This window comes from Tachysurus vachellii, chromosome 1 (genome assembly GCF_030014155.1).
Source record: "Tachysurus vachellii isolate PV-2020 chromosome 1, HZAU_Pvac_v1, whole genome shotgun sequence".
NCBI lineage: Eukaryota > Metazoa > Chordata > Actinopteri > Siluriformes > Bagridae > Tachysurus > Tachysurus vachellii.
In genome coordinates this window covers 3,702,614-3,721,953 of record NC_083460.1, presented here as the reverse complement: position 1 = coordinate 3,721,953, position 19,340 = coordinate 3,702,614, and the positions used below count along the sequence as shown (strand labels likewise).

At 39.5% G+C, this 19,340-nt stretch overlaps 1 protein-coding gene across 1 annotated transcript; it reads left to right on the top strand.

Moving 5' to 3' along the window:
• The first annotated feature begins 2,927 nt into the window (after positions 1 to 2,927).
• cul1a (cullin 1a) lies at positions 2,928 to 18,964 on the top strand. Its single transcript, XM_060868379.1, has 21 exons — positions 2,928 to 3,142; positions 9,504 to 9,862; positions 10,190 to 10,367; positions 10,542 to 10,709; positions 10,837 to 10,887; positions 11,476 to 11,566; positions 11,902 to 12,065; positions 12,442 to 12,604; positions 12,707 to 12,837; positions 12,934 to 13,041; positions 13,203 to 13,358; positions 13,563 to 13,694; positions 13,852 to 13,969; positions 15,081 to 15,157; positions 15,365 to 15,496; positions 16,048 to 16,140; positions 16,253 to 16,300; positions 16,405 to 16,487; positions 17,457 to 17,562; positions 17,685 to 17,798; positions 18,165 to 18,964. The coding sequence occupies exons 2-21, from the start codon at positions 9,723 to 9,725 to the stop codon at positions 18,243 to 18,245; spliced, it is 2,334 nt and encodes a 777-aa protein (XP_060724362.1). The 5' UTR covers positions 2,928 to 3,142; positions 9,504 to 9,722; the 3' UTR covers positions 18,246 to 18,964.
• The last annotated feature ends 376 nt before the right edge of the window (positions 18,965 to 19,340 follow it).

Below are 19,340 nucleotides of genomic sequence, written 5' to 3'. Positions count from 1 at the left end.
TCTCACTGCATTTATTATTCATTTAACACCAAACTAATGACTGGGTTTTGTTCAGCTGACGATCCTGAGAGACTCAGTTGATGATCAACTCGGCGTCTCCAACCGTTAAATGAACAATCCTTCATTCATCATTTCACACTGTTTGTTTGTTTTATTGATTTTGTTTGTTTGTTTGTTTGTGTGGCAACAAAAATATACAGCATCAAAAAGAACACAGAAGTGAAGTTTTTTCTGTTTTTCTTATTTATTTATTTATTTGTTTTTTTGTTTTCCTTTATTTGTGTCTGCGTGTCTTCTTTATTATTTTTTGTTTGTTTTGTTTTAATATGTGTTTGCTATACTTTATTTCTGTTTATTTATTGCAAACTTTTTGTTTGTTTGTGGTTCAGAATATATATTCAGCAAAATGACAAGCTTTATAAGTACAAAGAACTAGTGTTTTTTCTTTCTTTCTTTCTTTCTTTCTTTCCATTGTCTTTATTTTTATTTATTTTTTGTATACTTGTTTGTTTTTAAAATGCATTTGTTTTGCTTCATTTCTGTATTGGTTTCTGTCTTTATTTATTTGTTTTATTTATTCATTTGTTTCTTTTTATTTATTTGTTTGTTTGTTTATTTTTTGTCCGTTGTAAAATCTAGGACAGTGCCAAAACTACTTTTTTCACAGGATCAAGAAAAGGATAAATAACTTGTTTCTTTCTTTGTTTGTTTGTTTATACGTATGGTTTTTAAAGTAAGACACGGTGCCTATAATGTGTTTGTTTGTTTGTTTTGTGTGGTTCTAAAGTACAATGCAGTGCCAAGATGGTCTTTCACTAGCTGGCAATACATACAGAAAATGATGAGAACATTGTTTGTTTGTTTGTTTGTTGGTATTGTTTATTTTAATGCATGGTCCTAGAGTAAGCCCCGGTGCCTAAACCGAGCTCCGTACAGAACTGCAGCACAACCACATGCATGTTCTCTGATGCGCTTCAGCACAATCCTGATTAGATTTGACGTGCAGCTAAATAATTCCTCACGACATTCAGCCGAGCTCAGAAGAAAAAATATAAACTTTAACATGAACACACTTCATACTTATCCTGCTGGCCAAAAGGAAAGAATTGCTTTATCTCGTTTTGTCAGCATTTACAGTGTTGTCTGGTGATGGCAGGTAGATTGACAGCATTTTTTCCTACATATCTACAGTCGTGTGCAAAAGTTTGTGCCCCCCATGGTCGATGAATGGAGGTGGAGGGGAAAATAAAATGTACCTCTAATTTCACAAAGATGACCAAATAAATAAACTCAAAAATTGGTCTGCAAACAGTTTACCAGAGAACATAAACAGAATGATCAGTAATGTTCCCTGGATGCACAAATTTGAGCCGATATCGTGTTTTCTGTCAGTATTAACGTCCTTAAGGGTTTCCTTAATGAACATCTCGTCGCTAGAAACTTTTCTTCATTTTGTCTTAAGGGTGTGTAAACTTTTGCACACAGCTTTAGAATAGAGAATGTAGGTTTCCGAACTAGCTTATTAGTTTATTATGATACTTTTGTTTGTTTGTTTGTTTGTTTGCAAGCATGATCATTATTAAAGCGAGTGATTTCACTTTATGGATCTTGTCGCCTTTAATGTGTTTATGCGTCGTGTTGTTCTAAAACCAAGCCGGTAAACGCCATAAGAACAGGCTGTAGACACGCAGGTTACTTTCATTTTTTCTTCTAATCATGTAACGTATAACATCTGCTGTTAAGAACATTATGTTTTTATAGCTTTTTTTTTCCCCCATATGCAACGTTACAATAAATGTAAAGTGAATGACCTGAAATATTTATATGTTTACAAAATATCCATTGATTCAGCACAAAAATTTGCTAATTGTTTTTTTTTTCTTACCTTTATGTGTTATTATATATAACAATTGTATGAATGCAGTGTGTACAGTTATGAAAGCATTGCAAAAATCAATAAAATATTGCATTGTTTCTCGTTTGATAATCCAGTAGGTTCAAATCTGACGTGGCCTTGCTGACCTTCAGCAGAAGGAGAAATTAAATTTTATATCCTCAGCAGCTGTAGAGACCACATGCGGTTCATTTCCAGTCATTTCTACCTGTCCTGGTTTGCGGCTTTTGAGCATACGGTATACAAATACGGATATATATTTGTATATGTGTATGAAGATTTGTACTTTGTTGCATGTCCTTAAAGATCTAGATGTCCTGGTCTTCTGTCAAAACACCTAGATTTTGGGGAATGAAATAAAACAGGAAGAAAATAAACAGGTACATATAATATCCATCATTATTGTAAATCAACATAATAATTCCATGATGTAATGGTTGAAAATGAAAAGTTGATTTTTATTCCTTGTTTGTTTGTTTTTTTACCGATGGGGAAAATCACTGTTGATCGAAACAGTATAATCTGTCACACTTTTTGATATGATATACTACTCAAGCTATAGCCAATATACTTCTTACTCTAGTTATTGGAGCTTGTTAATTTTCTCGATTAAACCTTTTTAAAAACACAAGAAATCATTTCATATTGAACCAAAAAGTAGCCCTGACTATAAAAAACTAACTATAAAATAACACAATCCAATGCTGAGAACGTTTACACGGTGCTTTGAAAAAGGATTATAGTATAAATAGTATAAATAAATAACATTATGTTTACTAAATTTAACAAAGTAAGCTTCACTTAATATTATATATACGCACTATTTTTTTTTTTAACTGAGAAGCGGAACGTCATCCTCTCAAGTACGCGTTTCCTTACGGACACATTTATGAGAGCACACTTTAATGGCAATATCATCGGCTGTGTCCTAAATACGTCCCTTTTGCACACGTAGTGCACTTCCGTAGCCTACAGAAGGTATCGATTTAACCCCTCTGTAGTGCACTCGTGAAAGACGTTTGGATGGATTTGAGCTCCGGCGCCATTTTGCCACTCAATGTAACTGCGGTTGTAGCTTTGTTAGCGAATATTGGACTGCGTTACACGAGAGTCTGTGTAGGACGAGTCGTATTTCTGAGGGATTTATAAATTGGAAGATTATCCGAAACTTGGGAATAAATTGTTGGTTTGTTTTTCTTTCATGTGTTCGTGATCTGAAGCTTGAGAAACACTCGCTGCTGGACAATGGTAAGTGCGCGCATTTTAGCCGGCTAGGTTTGTTTAACTAAAAATGCTAGTTTAGCTTAACCTGTTAAACAGGCTACATAGTTTTATAACTAGTCGTTAAACTACGTCGTTATAATACAATATACTTTACTATGTTTTGTAGCTAAATGCTACATTTCGTGCTTGTTGCCAACTCGGGCCTCCCGGTAACTGCTAGTTCTTTAGCTTGTTAGCTCTTTAGCTTGTTAGTTCTTTAGCTTGTTAGCTCTTTAGCTTGCTAGCTCTTTAGCTTGCTAGCTCTGTAGCTTGCATAGATATCTATAAATCTGTAGTTTGCTAACTCTGTAGCTTGCTGTAGCATGCTAGCTCTTTAGCTTTAGCGGCTAACTCTGAAACCTAGCATATCAGAATTCTTTCGTAATGTCGCTTGGTCTTATCGTGTCATTACAAACGGTCGATACTTTTTTTTAATGTTGTAATTTTGTTCCCCACACGACGTTGGGCGTCAGACAGGAAGCCGTGAAAACGACGTGTCATTAGCTAATCGTGCTCAGTTCGCAAACATGATTTGACGTAAGCGTCCATCCCATAATAGCAATAATAACATCCTATTATGATGATAGCAGACGGGCAGCGCGTATAGACGGCTGTAACTGTAATACGTCTTATTACACATCTGTCTGGTGGAAACGTGTTGACAAACAACTGGATGTTGATTGACAAACAGCAGGTGTTTTTGATATGGGTTGTAGATCGGAAGCGAAACTGCCCCTATTGGGCCCTTGCGCAATGATAATAACCCTGTCGGCTCCAGGGGCGCTGTATCATAGCTGACCCTGGACTCTGACCCTAACTTCTAAAAGTCTATCTTTAAAGTCTAGAAGGATACGCTTCTATAGTAACAGAACGTTCAGAGGGATTTGTATGTGTGATGTTGTTGTCTATTGGTTAAGATGTTGGACTACTGACCAGAAGGTCATGAGTTCGAATCCCAGGTCCACCCCTTTCCACCAGAAAGAACCGGGTGCTGGTTCAGAGTTAGCGCTGATGATGGTTCGAAGTTGGTTCCACTGGCAAGCCTTCTAAGAAGCGGTTTTCCTTTCCATGGGCTAGAGAGCCATCACAGAGCCAAGTCTTATGTCACTGTATACAACGTTATACAGCAACGTTAGCAAAGACAACATCAACAACGGCGGATGTTGCTTTACTGTTAATGCTCATGGCTTTGCGAACCTACATTGGCATCCAAACACAGCATGGCACTACCGACGTTCTTTTTTTTTTTTTTTTTTTGTCTTGTTGGTAACAGTAACCCCAACCCCACACCCAGCCCCTGATGCAAGCGGTTCTTAAGTCTAAACCAGCAATGTTTTGGTCCTACTTAAGAACCACTTTTCCTGGTTCAGAGCCTGTGTTTTGGGTGTTGAAAAAGAAAGAACTGATTTTAAATTAGGCTCTGTCTCTGAACCAGTACTCAATCCGCCTTGGTGGAGAAGGGGCATTGTAAGCTGCCACTACAGGGCCCTTGATCAAGGCCCTTAACCGTCAATTGCTCAGTTGTATAAATGTACATGTAAATGTATGAGGTTTATGGAAGGAGTCTCCAGTGTTAGTCAGGAGTGAAGACAGGAAAATGCTCAGGACTTTAAACTTCCTCACTTCTCTATAGATATGTGAGGGGACGGTGGTTTATTCATTCATTCATTCATTCATTCATTTTCTACCGCTTATCCGAACTACCTCGGGTCACGGGGAGCCTGTGCCTATCTCAGGCGTCATTGGGCATCAAGGCAGGATACACCCTGGACGGAGTGCCAACCCATCGCAGGGCACACACACTCATTCACTCACGCAATCACACACTAGGGACAATTTTTCCAGAGATGCCAATCAACCTACCATGCATGTCTTTGGACTGGGGGAGGAAACCGGAGTACCCGGAGGAAACCCCCGAGGCACGGGGAGAACATGCAAACTCCACACACACAAGGTGGAGCGGGAATCGAACCCCGACCCTGGAGGTGTGAGGCGAATGTGCTGACGGTGGTTTATAGCTTTTATAATGTACCCGATGATATGAACTTCTATAACTTCTTTCTCAGTTTTTCCCTCAATGTCTGTAAATCTTAATTGGATAAAAAAAAATGATAATGCATCATTTAAGAAATTTGAGGAATAAAGCACACAGGATGTGCGGTTAGAATAAAGTAAACCACTTCAAGGTGATAAATCACACCTTCCGGTTATTGATTATTTTTTTGTTTACTCGACACCCCCTAAAGTTATTTATTCCATACGAGCACTTCCACCACACATGGGGTGTAGAATTAGGTGTACACCATCTATAGTAATGCAGCTGTATTTGATACACCCGTACACACACACAAGCATCCACTATCCTAGTAGTTTCTGGTCATGATGGTCTGTCTGCCTTTGTGGACCTCCTGAGGACCACAAAGCGTGTGTGTGTTTTGTGTACCAGTCGGATCCTAAGACCTTTGACTTTGTGCAATAAACAGTTATGATTTATTTAACACATGCACACATTTATCAGTCATTCAGTAAAGTTTTGTTTAAGCCAAAATGAACTAAAATTTTCCACTGAAATTCCAACAGAAAATTCATTAAGTGCGTTCCTGACAGCGTATATTTGCAATAGCCACATGACTCCATAAAAGGACAAAAAAGCACAGACAGCTGGGAGCACAAAATAAGCATACAGACTGGAAAACAAGTGGAAATAATTTTTACTCCCTTTTATGCCAATAAAATATGCAGTAATATATAATATTAAGTGAGAGAGCATGACTATGGTTCACAACTTTAAGCACGGATTGTGGCTCTGCACGGACAGATCGGCTCGTTTTCTGTTTCTGCTTCAATTTTGTTTTGTCGAAATTGAATAAAAGTTTAATCTGTCTTTATTTATTAGTTTATTTGCTCACTTTCTTTACTCTGTTTTCATTTGCTAACGTCGATATTATAAAAGATTAGTGATTGATGCTCATAATAAGATTCTATGAATCCGATGAAGTTTCACGTTAACGAGTCTACTCGAGAGTAAATTTAGTCTCAGTTAGGGCTGGGTGGTAAAACGATAACGATATGCATCGCGATAGACACGTGATCGATAGCGATAAAAAACGTGCTCGATAAAACGTTCGATATTTTTTATTCTTCGTCGGAAGAAAACAGAGGTTGCGAAGCAAGTTTGGCTGCATTAACAAAGGCACCCGATCTCTGGTAACCTAGCAACTTGGGGAGTGACACGCTAACAGTCAATCATGTAACAGTATCAAGTTTGGTTGCGCCATGTCATTGTCTCGTGCTGGATTCCTCTTCAGTAACCCGGCGACTGATAAGCAGAAAATGAGCTGCAGCGAGCGAGGAAATTGTAAATAAAAGGGGAAAAGTCAGCGCACCAGTACGGCAGCTTTTTGGATATTACAACTAGGGCTGAAACGATTCCTCGAGTAACTCGATTACAAAAATATACGAGGCAAATTCCTCTGCCTCGAAGCTTCTTTTAATTAAATTTAAAGCTCACGTCACGTTCTTGTGCAATTATTTTGTGCGTGTGAGACAACGTACTTGCGTAAAAGCTGAAGGAGATGCGAGGAGTTACACGTTGAGAGAGACTTTTATATTCTGACTGACTATATATAAAATAGATAGATAGATATATATGCGCATGCGCTTAAAGCACTCGGTGTGAAACCATGCATGGCCTCTAGGTCCAAGTTCCTGTCCATGTTTTTTGCCTCTTAATTACCACAAAGCATTCCAAATTAGACAGTAAAGGCTTATGTTATGCCTGAGCTGTAGATTTAGAATCTTTTAGTTCTGGAAGTTAAGTTGCATGACTTAAAGGCAGTAGTTTATATTTAACACTTTGCACTATTTTGTTACACTTTTTATTAAGCATTTCTTACATTTTCTTTCATTTTGCACCTTAAATGTTAAGAGATAATTGTTAAGTGTTCATTGTGACTTTAGACTTATGTTTACATTTTAGTTATTTGAGTTTCCTGGTTGTTGTTGACATTTCTGTCTTAATAACTGAAGGGATTACGATAAGAGGAAGGTTTAGTTTAAAATAAAAATGTTTAATTGTAATATATTTTTCTCCTTGTCCTTATTTTAAATGGGCCATAAAAAAGTTTATGATATCGATATCGACCGATACGAAACACTGATATCGTGATACAGTTTTCGGGCATATCGCCCAGCCCTAGTCTCAGTAGCACTGAGGAGGTTATGATCGACTTTTCACAAATTCTAATTTCTTGTGTGAACATTCGTACATTGGTTTTTTTTAATCATTCAAGGTAACTTTATAGACACCATGGATTGGATTGGTTTTGTTGTACATTATAGTAACATTGTTATGCTTTAGTATGGTGTCTCATTTAAAATAGTTCCCCCTTTACAAAAGAGGAACTGCCAGCTCTGGTTACCGTGTGTCTGTGGTGTTTTGCGTTCTCTTCGTGTCTGTGTTACTTCTCTCTTCCTCCCCAAAACGTACGTGGATTGGCTGAAGGTGTGAATGAGTGTGTGAATGTTTTCCAGCGACAGCCTGGGGACTCCCTCTTATTGTTCACAGTTTCCACAGCGATCCTAACTGGCTAAATTGTTATTTTCTGGGAAATGCTTTAAAATGAGACAGATTGTGATGTAGTGTTAATTTCGTCAGTTATATTTAATTTAGTCTTAGTCTTGTGCCAAATGTCCTTGTTAGTTTTAGTCATATTTAGTCATTCACATATTTTTTTTTGTTAGTCTTAGTTTTAGTCGACTAAAAGTCTTTTAATTTTAGTCTAGTTTTAGTCAAAAAATTGTAGTCTTTTTTTAAAATGACACATTGTTACTGAGATTATTACTGATAAACATTTCAGTAAAAAAAAGTGTTTCACATATGTTTCACTCGAACTTGACCGAACATCACATTTTTTACTTTATTGATACTGATTTTAATCGTAATGCAAAGACCGGTCATCGGGACATAAGCTGTCATGTACAATAAAAGAGCCTGCGCAGCGACAGGAAATATAATTTAACACAAAAAGCTGCCTAGACCAGGGGTGGATTTGCGTTCAGTAGTTTTTTTTGAGTGGCGTGTGGACGAATTGTTTCTAGGCACACACTAAACAGCGCGAAGCCGCGAACTCGTTCTGAATATTTTAAAGGCGTAACAGCTGATGAAAAAGCAGAGACAATTGTAGACGAAAACAAAGAGATATTTTATCTTAGTTTTTATTTTATACAAAACATTTTCATCTCGTCTTTTTTCGTCAACAATAATGCATGTTAATTTAGTCTTAGTCAGCGTTTTTGGACAGTGGTGCAGTCTTGTCATCGTCTCGTCTCAGTCATGAAAAAAAAGGTTGTTGACGAAGATATTTCGTCTCGTCTCGTGTGACGAAATTAACACTAGTGTGATGTCCTCTTCTCCATAACAGTTCTGACTTATCAATCAGAGTAATGCGGATGTGGTGGAAATTAGTTAAGCGTCTCGACAACGACTTCCTCTGTCCTTAGTCACTTCCTCCTCGACCTAGATCGTGAGACTGAACTCCGCTGAATCTCGGTGCCGGCACCCTCATTTTATCCTGTTAAGACTTTTGATCTCTGATTGCCCTCATTCACTTAGCTGCCAGAAAGTGCGACACAACGACTGATTAGCCTAATTTACTGTGTTCGGCTCAGCCTTTGTGTCGGAGTTACTGATCTCACGGTTTGATTGAAGCCAGGGAAACAACTCCAGCCCAGACGTGTCTAAACAAACAGCAAACCAAGATAGCCTTTGAGTTCGGTCAAGTTTCACTATTCCGAACTGACTCGATATTACAACCGTTCTCACGATCGAGCTAATTGTCTGTTCAGAGTCATGACCTGGTGCAAGATCACGCGGTGACACCGCCGTCTCTGACCGTCTATTATTCGCCCACGCTCTTGGTTCTGTTGCCATGGTTACAAGAAGGAAACTGCAGCGTGTAATGAATAGTGTCGCTTCCTCACAAGCCATGATTATCCAGAGGGAAAACAGCTGCAGCTTCTATTTCGGAGAGAGAGAGAGAGAGAGAGAGAGATGACGTCAGAATGATAGACAGACTTGTTAATTTTTCTCTCGTGCTTTTTTTTTCACGCTCAGGTGTCACATGCGCTTTGCAAGGAAACTAATGCGAGGTGACCATGATTCTGACGTTCTTGCACTTTGGCTTGGTTATTAATGTATCGGTTTCATGAAGCATCAGTCATTCATTCCTTAGCATTTTTCATTGAACAAGCACAAATACGTAACCTACGATTAGAATGATGTCTGTGATTAGATCACAGGTCATGATGTAACCCCTGACCTGATTCTCCTTTATTTCTCCTGCAGGTTTCTTTCTTGACTGTTACTTAAGTGTCCCCCTACAGTCGCCTGGCGCGCTGCTTCCGCGTTCCGAGGCCTCGTCTTTTTCTCCTCGTTGTCGCCGTCCGCCGCGCCCTATGGAGGACTAGCTGGGCGCCACCTCATCGAGCCAAGGGACACACAGAGCCAAACGCCAGGAAGAGATTCCGACACACAGCAGCAGGGAAGACGGGGAGAGGACAGAGGATGTCGTCTACCAGGAGCCAAAACCCTCATGGACTCAAACAGATTGGGCTGGACCAGATCTGGGATGACCTGCGAGCAGGCATTCAGCAGGTGTACACTCGCCAGAGCATGGCCAAATCTCGCTACATGGAGCTCTACACGTATCCTGAGTGCTCGTTCAGTTGAATATTTGGAATATAATTCCTCATATGCTTTATTCATCAGGCTGGTGTGCCACACAGGAAATTCATATTCTCACGTCAGTGCTGTTTGTTTATCTCTGTACTGATGTTATCTTCTTGCTCTGTGTTATTATTCATAATTTACTTATTACTAATTACAGCTCTGACTGTAGGTCCACTCACATTAGTCATCTCCAGGGACAACAAAGTTCATGTTGTCATTTATCAACAAACCCAATATGTTTTTGTTATCCATGTTTCTGCCTGTGTTCGTATCTGTGTAAGTTCTTGACTTCATGCTTCCAGTCATGTGTATAATTACTGCACGAGCGTGCACCAGTCGAACCAGGCCCGCGGGCCGGGCATTCCCCAATCCAAACCTTCCAAGAAGGCACCCACTCCAGGAGGAGCTCAGTTTGTGGGCCTCGAGCTGTACAAGAGACTGAAGGAGTTCTTGAAGAATTACCTTACAAACTTACTAAAGGTAGGACAGAAATCTTTACACATTCTTCTTAAAATGCTGCCGAGAATAATAACCTCAATATTGTATAGTTTCTTTTAGGTACATTTGATGTAAAACAGATTTTTTTTTTTTTTTTGGTGTGTGTAAATGCATTCTACTACTTCTGACGTTTCCAGCATTTCACTGTTTTCTCAGGATGGAGAGGACTTGATGGACGAGAGCGTTCTGAAGTTCTACACACAGCAGTGGGAAGATTACAGGTTCTCCAGCAAAGTGCTCAATGGTATCTGTGCCTACCTCAACCGCCACTGGGTGCGTCGCGAATGTGACGAGGGTCGCAAGGGGATCTACGAAATCTACTCGGTACAGTGCTCTCGAATCGTGTGTGTGTGTGTGTGTGTGTGTGTGTGTGTGTGTGTGTGTGTGTGTGTGTGTGTGTGTGTGATGTGCTCTAAGAAGTATAATTTCTTTTTTTCCATGTTTTTCCCAGCTGGCCTTAGTGACCTGGAGAGAATGCCTCTTCCGGCCTCTTAATAAGCAGGTTTGTGTTTGATGCTACATGGGAGGAATCTTATTCTGGGATCGGTGTCTTGTAAGCGCACTATATGGTTAGAAAGTATGTGGTTACCTGATCACACTGATATGTTGTTCTGTCACTAATTTCCCTTCACTGGAACTAAGAGGCCCAAACCTGTTCCAGCATAACAATGCCCCTGTGCACAAAGCCCCTGAGCCACATTAAAGTGTCCTGAGCGGAGCCCTGACTCAACCCCAGTGAACACTAACCAGACCTCTCCACAGTCACGCTCCAAAGCCTAGTAGAAAGGGCTTCTGGTATTTGATGTTCAATAAGCACATACTTTTATGTGTGGAAGTTGTAGCCTAGTGGTTAAGGTGTTGGGCTGCCAATCGGATGGTTGTGAGTTCGCATCACAGGTCCACCAAGCTGCCACTGCTGGGGCCCTGAGCAAGGCTTAAGGCTTAACCCTCAATTGCTCAGTTGTATAAAACGAGATGTAAGTCGCTCTGGATAAGGGCGTCTGCCAAATGCTGTAAATGTTTATTGTTCATACAGAAATGTACTGAATGGTGCTTTGCTTTAGTTCAGTTATTCTGTTCACTATGCTAGGTTACAAATGCGGTATTGAAGCTTATTGAGAAGGAGCGAAACGGAGAGACCATCAACACCAGACTCATCAGTGGCGTGGTACAATCCTACGGTGCGTCTTCAACTTTTCTAGACCCGTTGTGTTTATTTTGCTCATCCACTCGGCTCACGGTCAAATAAATTAATAAATACAACCTCCTGCTTTTTTATCTATGATCATTATATTTCCATTATACATTATATTTTCTGAATGTAATCCAACTATTTGAAACATTAATCTTATTAAAATGTTATAATTTGGTCTAGTATTGAAACCATAAACTTGTTATTAAAGTTCATTTAAGAATCATGAAGTATGTGAGACAGCAATGTGAGGGCACTCATCCAATATGACCACTTATTTATTATAGTAGTAAATAATAATGGAAGATTACTACCTCTGTCTAGTTGAGCTGGGCCTGAACGAGGACGATGCCTTCGCCAAAGGACCCACTCTGTCCGTCTACAAGGAATACTTCGAGACTCAGTTCCTGGCCGACACTGAGCGCTTCTACACGAGGGAAAGCACAGAATTCCTGCAGCAGAACCCGGTCACTGAATACATGAAAAAGGTCTGGCAATAACCAGCTTTTTTTTTTTAATGTCAGGTGGTTAATTGTGCAACCAACCGGTTACCTTAATACGCTTTAATTTTAATACGTTAATCCCCAGAAAGGAACTGAGGAATGTTTCTCAGTATCAGGAATTTGAAGCATGGACTTGTCTGCCAAATTGCCTTATAAGTAGAAACGTGCAAGTGCTTAGAGTTTCAGACGCTGCTTTATGTGCCTTTTTTGCTAGCAGCTTCATCTGTTTAAAATGGCGGCAAGTTTAATCCAGATGAATCACAGATCTGTTGATCTTTAGTGTGCGTGTTTGTGTGCGTATGCGACTTCGTCTAAAATGTCTAACGCCGTCTTGTAAAAATGTCCGTGGGTGTGGGTGCAGGCAGAGGCACGTTTGTTGGAAGAGCAGAGGAGGGTACAGGTCTACCTCCACGAAAGCACGCAGGATGAGCTAGCCAGGAAGTGTGAGCAGGTTCTCATTGAAAAGCACCTGGAGATCTTTCACACAGAATTCCAAAATCTTCTGGATGCAGACAAGAACGAAGGTATGGAGGTGTAAATAAAGCTTAGAGCGTCCGCTTTGGTTTCAGTCCGGTTCTGCTCTGACAGTTTTACATTTTGTATCCGTTATTTTTTTTTGTCTGCAGATCTTGGTCGTATGTACAACCTGGTGTCTCGGATCACAGACGGTTTAGGAGAGCTCAAGAAGCTTCTAGAAACGCACATCTACAACCAGGGCCTAGCTGCTATTGAGAAATGTGGGGAAGCTGCTCTTAATGTGAGTGTAAAGACCCAGCTAATACAAACCTCATGGGTTAAAAACGTTCTTCTGAACATCTTTAGACCACATGTATGTCTCTTACCTTTTATCCAGGACCCCAAAATGTACGTCCAGACTATTTTGGATGTCCATAAAAAGTACAACGCTTTGGTGATGTCTGCGTTTAACAACGATGCTGGCTTTGTTGCTGCATTGGATAAGGTAACTTTTTTTCATTAAAGATGTTCTGTTCTCTGTCACGATCATATATATATGTTACATCCTCACACACGATTGGAACAGAAACATGAAGAAATGCTTACGTTTGTGAGGCGAACAGAAAGGCTGTAATGCGGTTTGTTTTTGTCTGTGTTTCTGAACAGGCCTGTGGGCGCTTCATCAACAACAACGCCGTCACAAAGATGGTCCAGTCGTCCAGCAAATCTCCTGAACTTCTGGCTCGATACTGTGACTCTCTGCTTAAGAAAAGCTCCAAAAACCCAGAGGAAGCAGAGCTTGAAGACACTTTAAATCAAGTGGTGAGTTGTAGAACTGCATGTAAACATGCACAGTGTTGACAAACAGATGCATTGATGAAACTGACTGCTGAAGTGTAGCACATAGCAAGTTAAGTGCGTTTTGTTTACTTTCTCTCTGTATGTTTAACCTTTAAATTGTCCTGTTAACATGCATCGATATGTACAAGTGTACTTCATTTGTTTTCCCCTTACCTCATTCTGCAGATGGTGGTGTTTAAGTACATCGAGGACAAAGACGTGTTCCAGAAGTTTTATGCAAAAATGCTGGCCAAGCGTCTGGTCCACCAGAACAGCGCCAGCGACGATGCCGAGGCCAGCATGATCTCCAAACTGAAGGTTCTGCCTGCCTGCTTTAATGCCGGCACTTCTTTTGCAGTTTCTACCTGCAACAACAGTCATGTCAGGATCTCTTAGCTGTTTAATTTTGGATTTGTGATTTGATTTGGGAATCATTGGTTTGCGGTGTCTGTTGTGGCCTTGTGTCTCCTTACAGCAAGCGTGTGGCTTTGAGTACACGTCCAAGCTGCAGCGCATGTTCCAGGACATCGGCGTCAGCAAAGACCTAAACGAGCAGTTCAAGAAGCACCTCACAAACTCGGAGCCTTTAGACTGTACGTACGAGCGCGCAGATCAACGCTGATGAAACTTTAGCCTTTTTAAAAAAAAACTAAACTTTAAGTTTCCTGTAATGAATAAACTGCTCAGCGAGGCAGTTCCACAATAGTCAGTGTCTACATTTCCCTTTCATCAAACATCCTGATTATATGAATATTATGTAAATATAAACGGTACACACATCCCATCTGATGACTGTTATATAGCTGAGAACTTTGTAGTATTTCCGGTCACCAGTTAAATGTTTAGAGTTTCAGCACTTTTCAAAAAAATAATAATAATAAAAATAACAGCAAAACCATTAGGATTTTTGGGATTGAACCTACCTGAGCACTGAAACACATTTCAGAAAAGAACATTTTTTTTTAGTTTTTGTTTATTTGTTTTTTATATATATATATATATATATATATATATATATATATATATATATATATATATATATATATATATATATATATATATATATAATATAATATATCGTCTCTGTCAGGCAGAATCCTCGTATCTCCAAAACCGTTATTTTTCAGGAAATTAAAAAAACGCTGTACCTTATCTGCAGTGCACAGGGTTTAGTCCGCGTTACAGTGGATTGTCTTGCGCTAAATTCCTGTCCTCAGACGAGCACCAGAACTAGCGGGGGTCAAGATTTTTTTTTTCTTTGAGCCCAGTGTTTTGAAGACATTTACCTCAGAAGACGTGTTGATTCGTTGCGACTCTTATTAAGGAGAAATATGCCGTGAAGCTCTCCCACGGAGTGAGGAAGAGGTGGACAGTTGAAGTGTCCAATGGAGTTATGAGATTTGCGCTCAAGCTATTTTCAAGACTTTAGATTGGTTAATAACTTGTAAAAATAACAGACCCACGTGGGGACTGACCAATAGCATCGATATGTGAAAAAAATATGAAATTGACCAAATTTGGACATACGAGGTTTCCGCCCGACAGCGACTATATATATATATATATATATATATATATATATATATATATATATATATATATATTAGGTAAATTTTATATTTTTTTCACATATCGATGCTATTGGTAAATTATTATATAAATATAATATATAAAACTAATGCTTATAAATTGTCTTCTTTTCAGTGGATTTCAGTATCCAGGTGCTGAGCTCTGGTTCCTGGCCTTTCCAGCAATCCTGCACTTTTGCTCTGCCTTCTGAGGTATACACACACACACACACACACACACACACACACACACACACACAGTGTTATCCTCTCAGCCAAGGATGCCCAGATCACACACACACAGACAAATGTCCATGTCCTAAGGCTTAACTTGACTATAATAATACGTGGAACTAACAGATTTCTTCACAACAGTTTTCTGAATTCTCTCTTGCTCTCTCCAAACACACACACACACAGTTGGAGAGGAGCTACCAAAGGTTCACAGCCTTCTACGCCAGCAGACACAGCGGTCGCAAACTCACCTGGCTCTACCACCTGTCCAAAGGAGAGCTGGTCACCAACTGCTTCAAGAACAGATATACCCTGCAGGTAGACACACTTACAGCACATCTGACGTTTATATTGCATCGTTATTGTTTTTCAAAAAGATTTGAGTAATGCTTTGGACCAACTGATCACTTGTAGTTTCACTGTAGCTAATTCCTAGTGGGTTAAGTTATTAAACACAGGTTCTAATCATACTTGCTTTATCTTGTGTACGGGAGATCATTGTGTAATGTAGTTTGTTACGCTGCTTTTGCAAGTGCTCATAAAGTAACTCGTGTCTTTGTGTTGCAATACCAATATAAATAGTGAGGTCAGTATAGTGTCACTGTGTCCTCTAGTGACTAAACAAGCTAGCACTGAGTACCATCCCTGTGTAGCCTTGTAACCTAATTTAAGATCTGTTTGGAGTGCCATACTTTGGGTCTTCTAATGTTTAGGAAACCGGCAAAAATGAACCCTAATTCAAGTGGGAGAGGAAAATATCTGTAGAATTTTCTCCACATCTTGGCTAATGCTCATAATACTGGTTGTCAGTCTATGCAAATCAGTTCGGACAAGCACCTTTGATTGTGTGTGTGTGTGTGTGTGTGTAGGCATCCACATTTCAGATGGCCATTCTCCTACAGTACAACACAGAGGATGTTTACACAGTCCAGCAGTTGACTGACAGCACACAAATCAAAATGGTGAGTAACTGTATGATCAATATGGTGATATACTTCATCATCCACTTCTTTGGCCTCACGAATACCACAAAGTAACTTTTTTTTTAAATTTTTTTTTTTTTTAATTTTCCAGGATATTTTGGTGCAAGTCCTACAAATTTTGTTGAAGTCCAAATTGCTGGTAAGTGACTGCTTGAATTTAAGACCACGGCTAAGCGACATAAGCATAACTCATAAGTGAAGCCTTGTTGGGTCTGTTACATGCTGACTGTTGGATTGATGCAGGTCCTGGAGGACGAGAATGCTAACGTGGACGAGGTGGAGTTCAAACCGGAAACACTCATAAAGCTCTACCTGGGCTATAAGAAGTAAGTCACTGAATGCAGTGTTTGTTTTTAAGACTTTTTCAATTTAAGTTGTTACGTTATTTACAGGGTTTCCGCGGGGTCATAAAAAGTCATAAATTTAACAATAAGAATTTAAGGCCATAAAAAGACATAAAAACGTCCGGATTTTCCATACAAGGTCATAAAAAACATTTAGCCACATCTTAAATTGATCTGCTCGTCCATTAATTTGTTCTTCAATCAAAATGCGCTCGCGGAGGCAATGACATTCATTTGTTTGGCCTGTTGTAGTTCTGTATGAGGAATCTTGGTGGTATCACACTGGTATCACAGCGTTCCAGAACTACAAGGTCCATGCGGCAGCATACAGACTTGTCGGAAGGACTTTCACAGAAACCCGCGCGAACTCCGAACATACTGTATCATACTGAGTCACTGCTTAGTTTAATTAAAATCATCCTGACTATCACAATGGGAAAATGTACCTTTAACGATCTGTGGCTCGAAGACGGTGCGTTTAGTAGCTGGCTCAAGCCCGTCGCTAACAATCGGTATCAAGCCCTATTGCACACAATGTTACTTTACAATGTTACAATTGTGTTCCTGTGTTCTTGATACTCAAGGAAAAGAAGGCGAAGGCTTCAGTTTCTTAATCTTAAGTAAGAAATAATAGAATTACTCTTTATTAATTCTAATAAAGACTTTTAAAAGGAATTTTAATGACGGAAGTTATTTATCGTAATTCGTGTAGGTCATAAATTCAAATCATAATGGTCATAAAAAGGTCTTAAAAAGTGACTTAAATGTGACTCTTAAAAAGTGACTTAAATGTGACTGATTAAATCCTGCAGAAACCCTGATTTATATTACATTAATTATATTTACAAACGATTGAATCCAAGTGACCAAAAGTTAACCAGTGACGGGTGAACAGGGTTTTCTACCTAATTCTTACTCATTATTTTACTTCATCGTGCTTCATTTGTCCAGTAAAAAGCTGCGCGTGAACATCAATGTGCCAATGAAGACGGAGCAGAAACAAGAGCAGGAAACAACCCACAAAAACATCGAGGAAGACCGGAAGCTCTTAATACAGGTAAGTGCTGATTCTGACAAGGCGCTGCTTTCCCAATCACCACAGAGAATTGTTTATTCCTTTATAACCTTGTCGACTGCTCTGTCTCTTTGTAAACATCTCGGACGCTTGTATGCCTGTAGGCCGCCATAGTGCGCATCATGAAGATGAGGAAGATGCTGAAGCACCAGCAGCTCCTGGCTGAGGTTCTTAACCAGCTTTCCTCTAGGTTCAAGCCCAGAGTCCCTGTTATCAAGGTATAAACTACCACAGCAGTATTGAATTTCCACATCTGATTGGTCAGAAGGTGTTGATTTAATTTACTGTAACTTGTATGGGGATGCACATGAGCTAAGATTAAAAAAAAAAAAAAAAAAGTGGTTAAAATATTTTTGATATGGTGAGATGTTTAATATTTATGGAAGGAGTCTCCGGTGTCTGCGATTGTAAAAGTCAGGAAAGGAGACTTTTTTTTCTTTTATTGATATAAGTGAAGTCTTACTGGTGAGGTAACTTGATCTAGCTGCTTTAACATCCGTGATAACGGGACTAGTTTGTTTTGTGGACGTTCTGCAGCTTTGCCTCAGAGGGTTTTAATTCGAGTTTTGTCTTCTGTCTTCCAGAAATGCATCGACATTCTCATAGAGAAGGAATACTTGGAGAGAGTGGACGGAGAGAAGGACACTTACAGCTACCTGGCTTAACCATTTCCTTTACATGCACCCGTCTTCATCTTCCCATCCCCTCCGTCTCTCTCACTCTCTTTTAAGTTGGCCCTAATGTAATAAAACATCGTTCCTTTTGACGTTCAGCCTATGTCGTTTGGGAATGTGTGAACGGAGGAGGATTTTTCTTTTCTTTTTTTTTTTTTTTTTATTTAAATCTGCGAAGAAGAAAGATGAGCGGGAAAAGAACCGCATGTGTTAACGTGTGCGTCATCATAGCCGGAGTCTGCTGAGCTGGACCTCCCTTTAAATCACCCCGAGTGCGTTGGTCTTGCTTCACTCGAACTGGCTCAGGACGGACAGACTTCATTATTGTAAATAAACCCGGACATTTAATCCGACGAAAATCAATCAATCTATTACTGAAAAACCCCCAACCCGCTACGGTTTGCATGCAAACTGCCTATGTGCATTTAAACTAATGTCATAAAGGATAAACAAAAAAAAGAAAGAAAGAAAGATGATGCATTATTAGAGGATTTAAGAATACAACCGCTTAGTCTTTGCGGTAATATGGCCAGAAAGTTATGTTTTAACAAAGGAAAAAATTTTAGCTACACATCCCAAGGAAAGCAGTGCGTGTTTGACCCGGTCCTTAGGCGTGTCCTTGGCATTGTTTCCTGTTATCAAGTATATCATTTGTATAGTGTGGTTCACTTTTTTAAATGTGTGGTAAATAAAAATTAAAGGTTTCTGTATGCCTGCTGCTGCTGCTGCTGCAAAGTCTTTGGAGGTTGCCAGGTGTCCATGAGGATAGCGTGTACACATTATATGATCAACACCATGACAAAAATCTTGCTCATTCTCTCTTTTATTTTTATATTTATTATTTTAAAGAATTACTTGCACTGTGTTGTGGAAGCAGTAGACAAAATGACTTGATGATAGGCCAAAAAGCAACATCACATTACCACCACTGTGTTTCTGAGCATGAATGAATGACAACGTATAATTTATACATTTGGCCTGGATCGAAAGCATTTCCATATCAGATATAAAGGTAGTTTTTCTAACACAGTTTGGGTAAATTCCTTGCATTCCACAATACTAATCCTGTGGACTTATTTCCACTGT

Coding starts and splice junctions, on each gene's coding strand:
- cul1a (XM_060868379.1), top strand. CDS start 9,723: ATGTCGTCTACCAGGAGCCAAAACCCTCATGGACTCAAACAGATTGGG. Junction 11,567..11,901: donor TGGCGTGGTACAATCCTACG/GTGCGTCTTCAA, acceptor ACCTCTGTCTAG/TTGAGCTGGGCCTGAACGAG. Junction 13,970..15,080: donor AAACTCGGAGCCTTTAGACT/GTACGTACGAGC, acceptor TCTTCTTTTCAG/TGGATTTCAGTATCCAGGTG.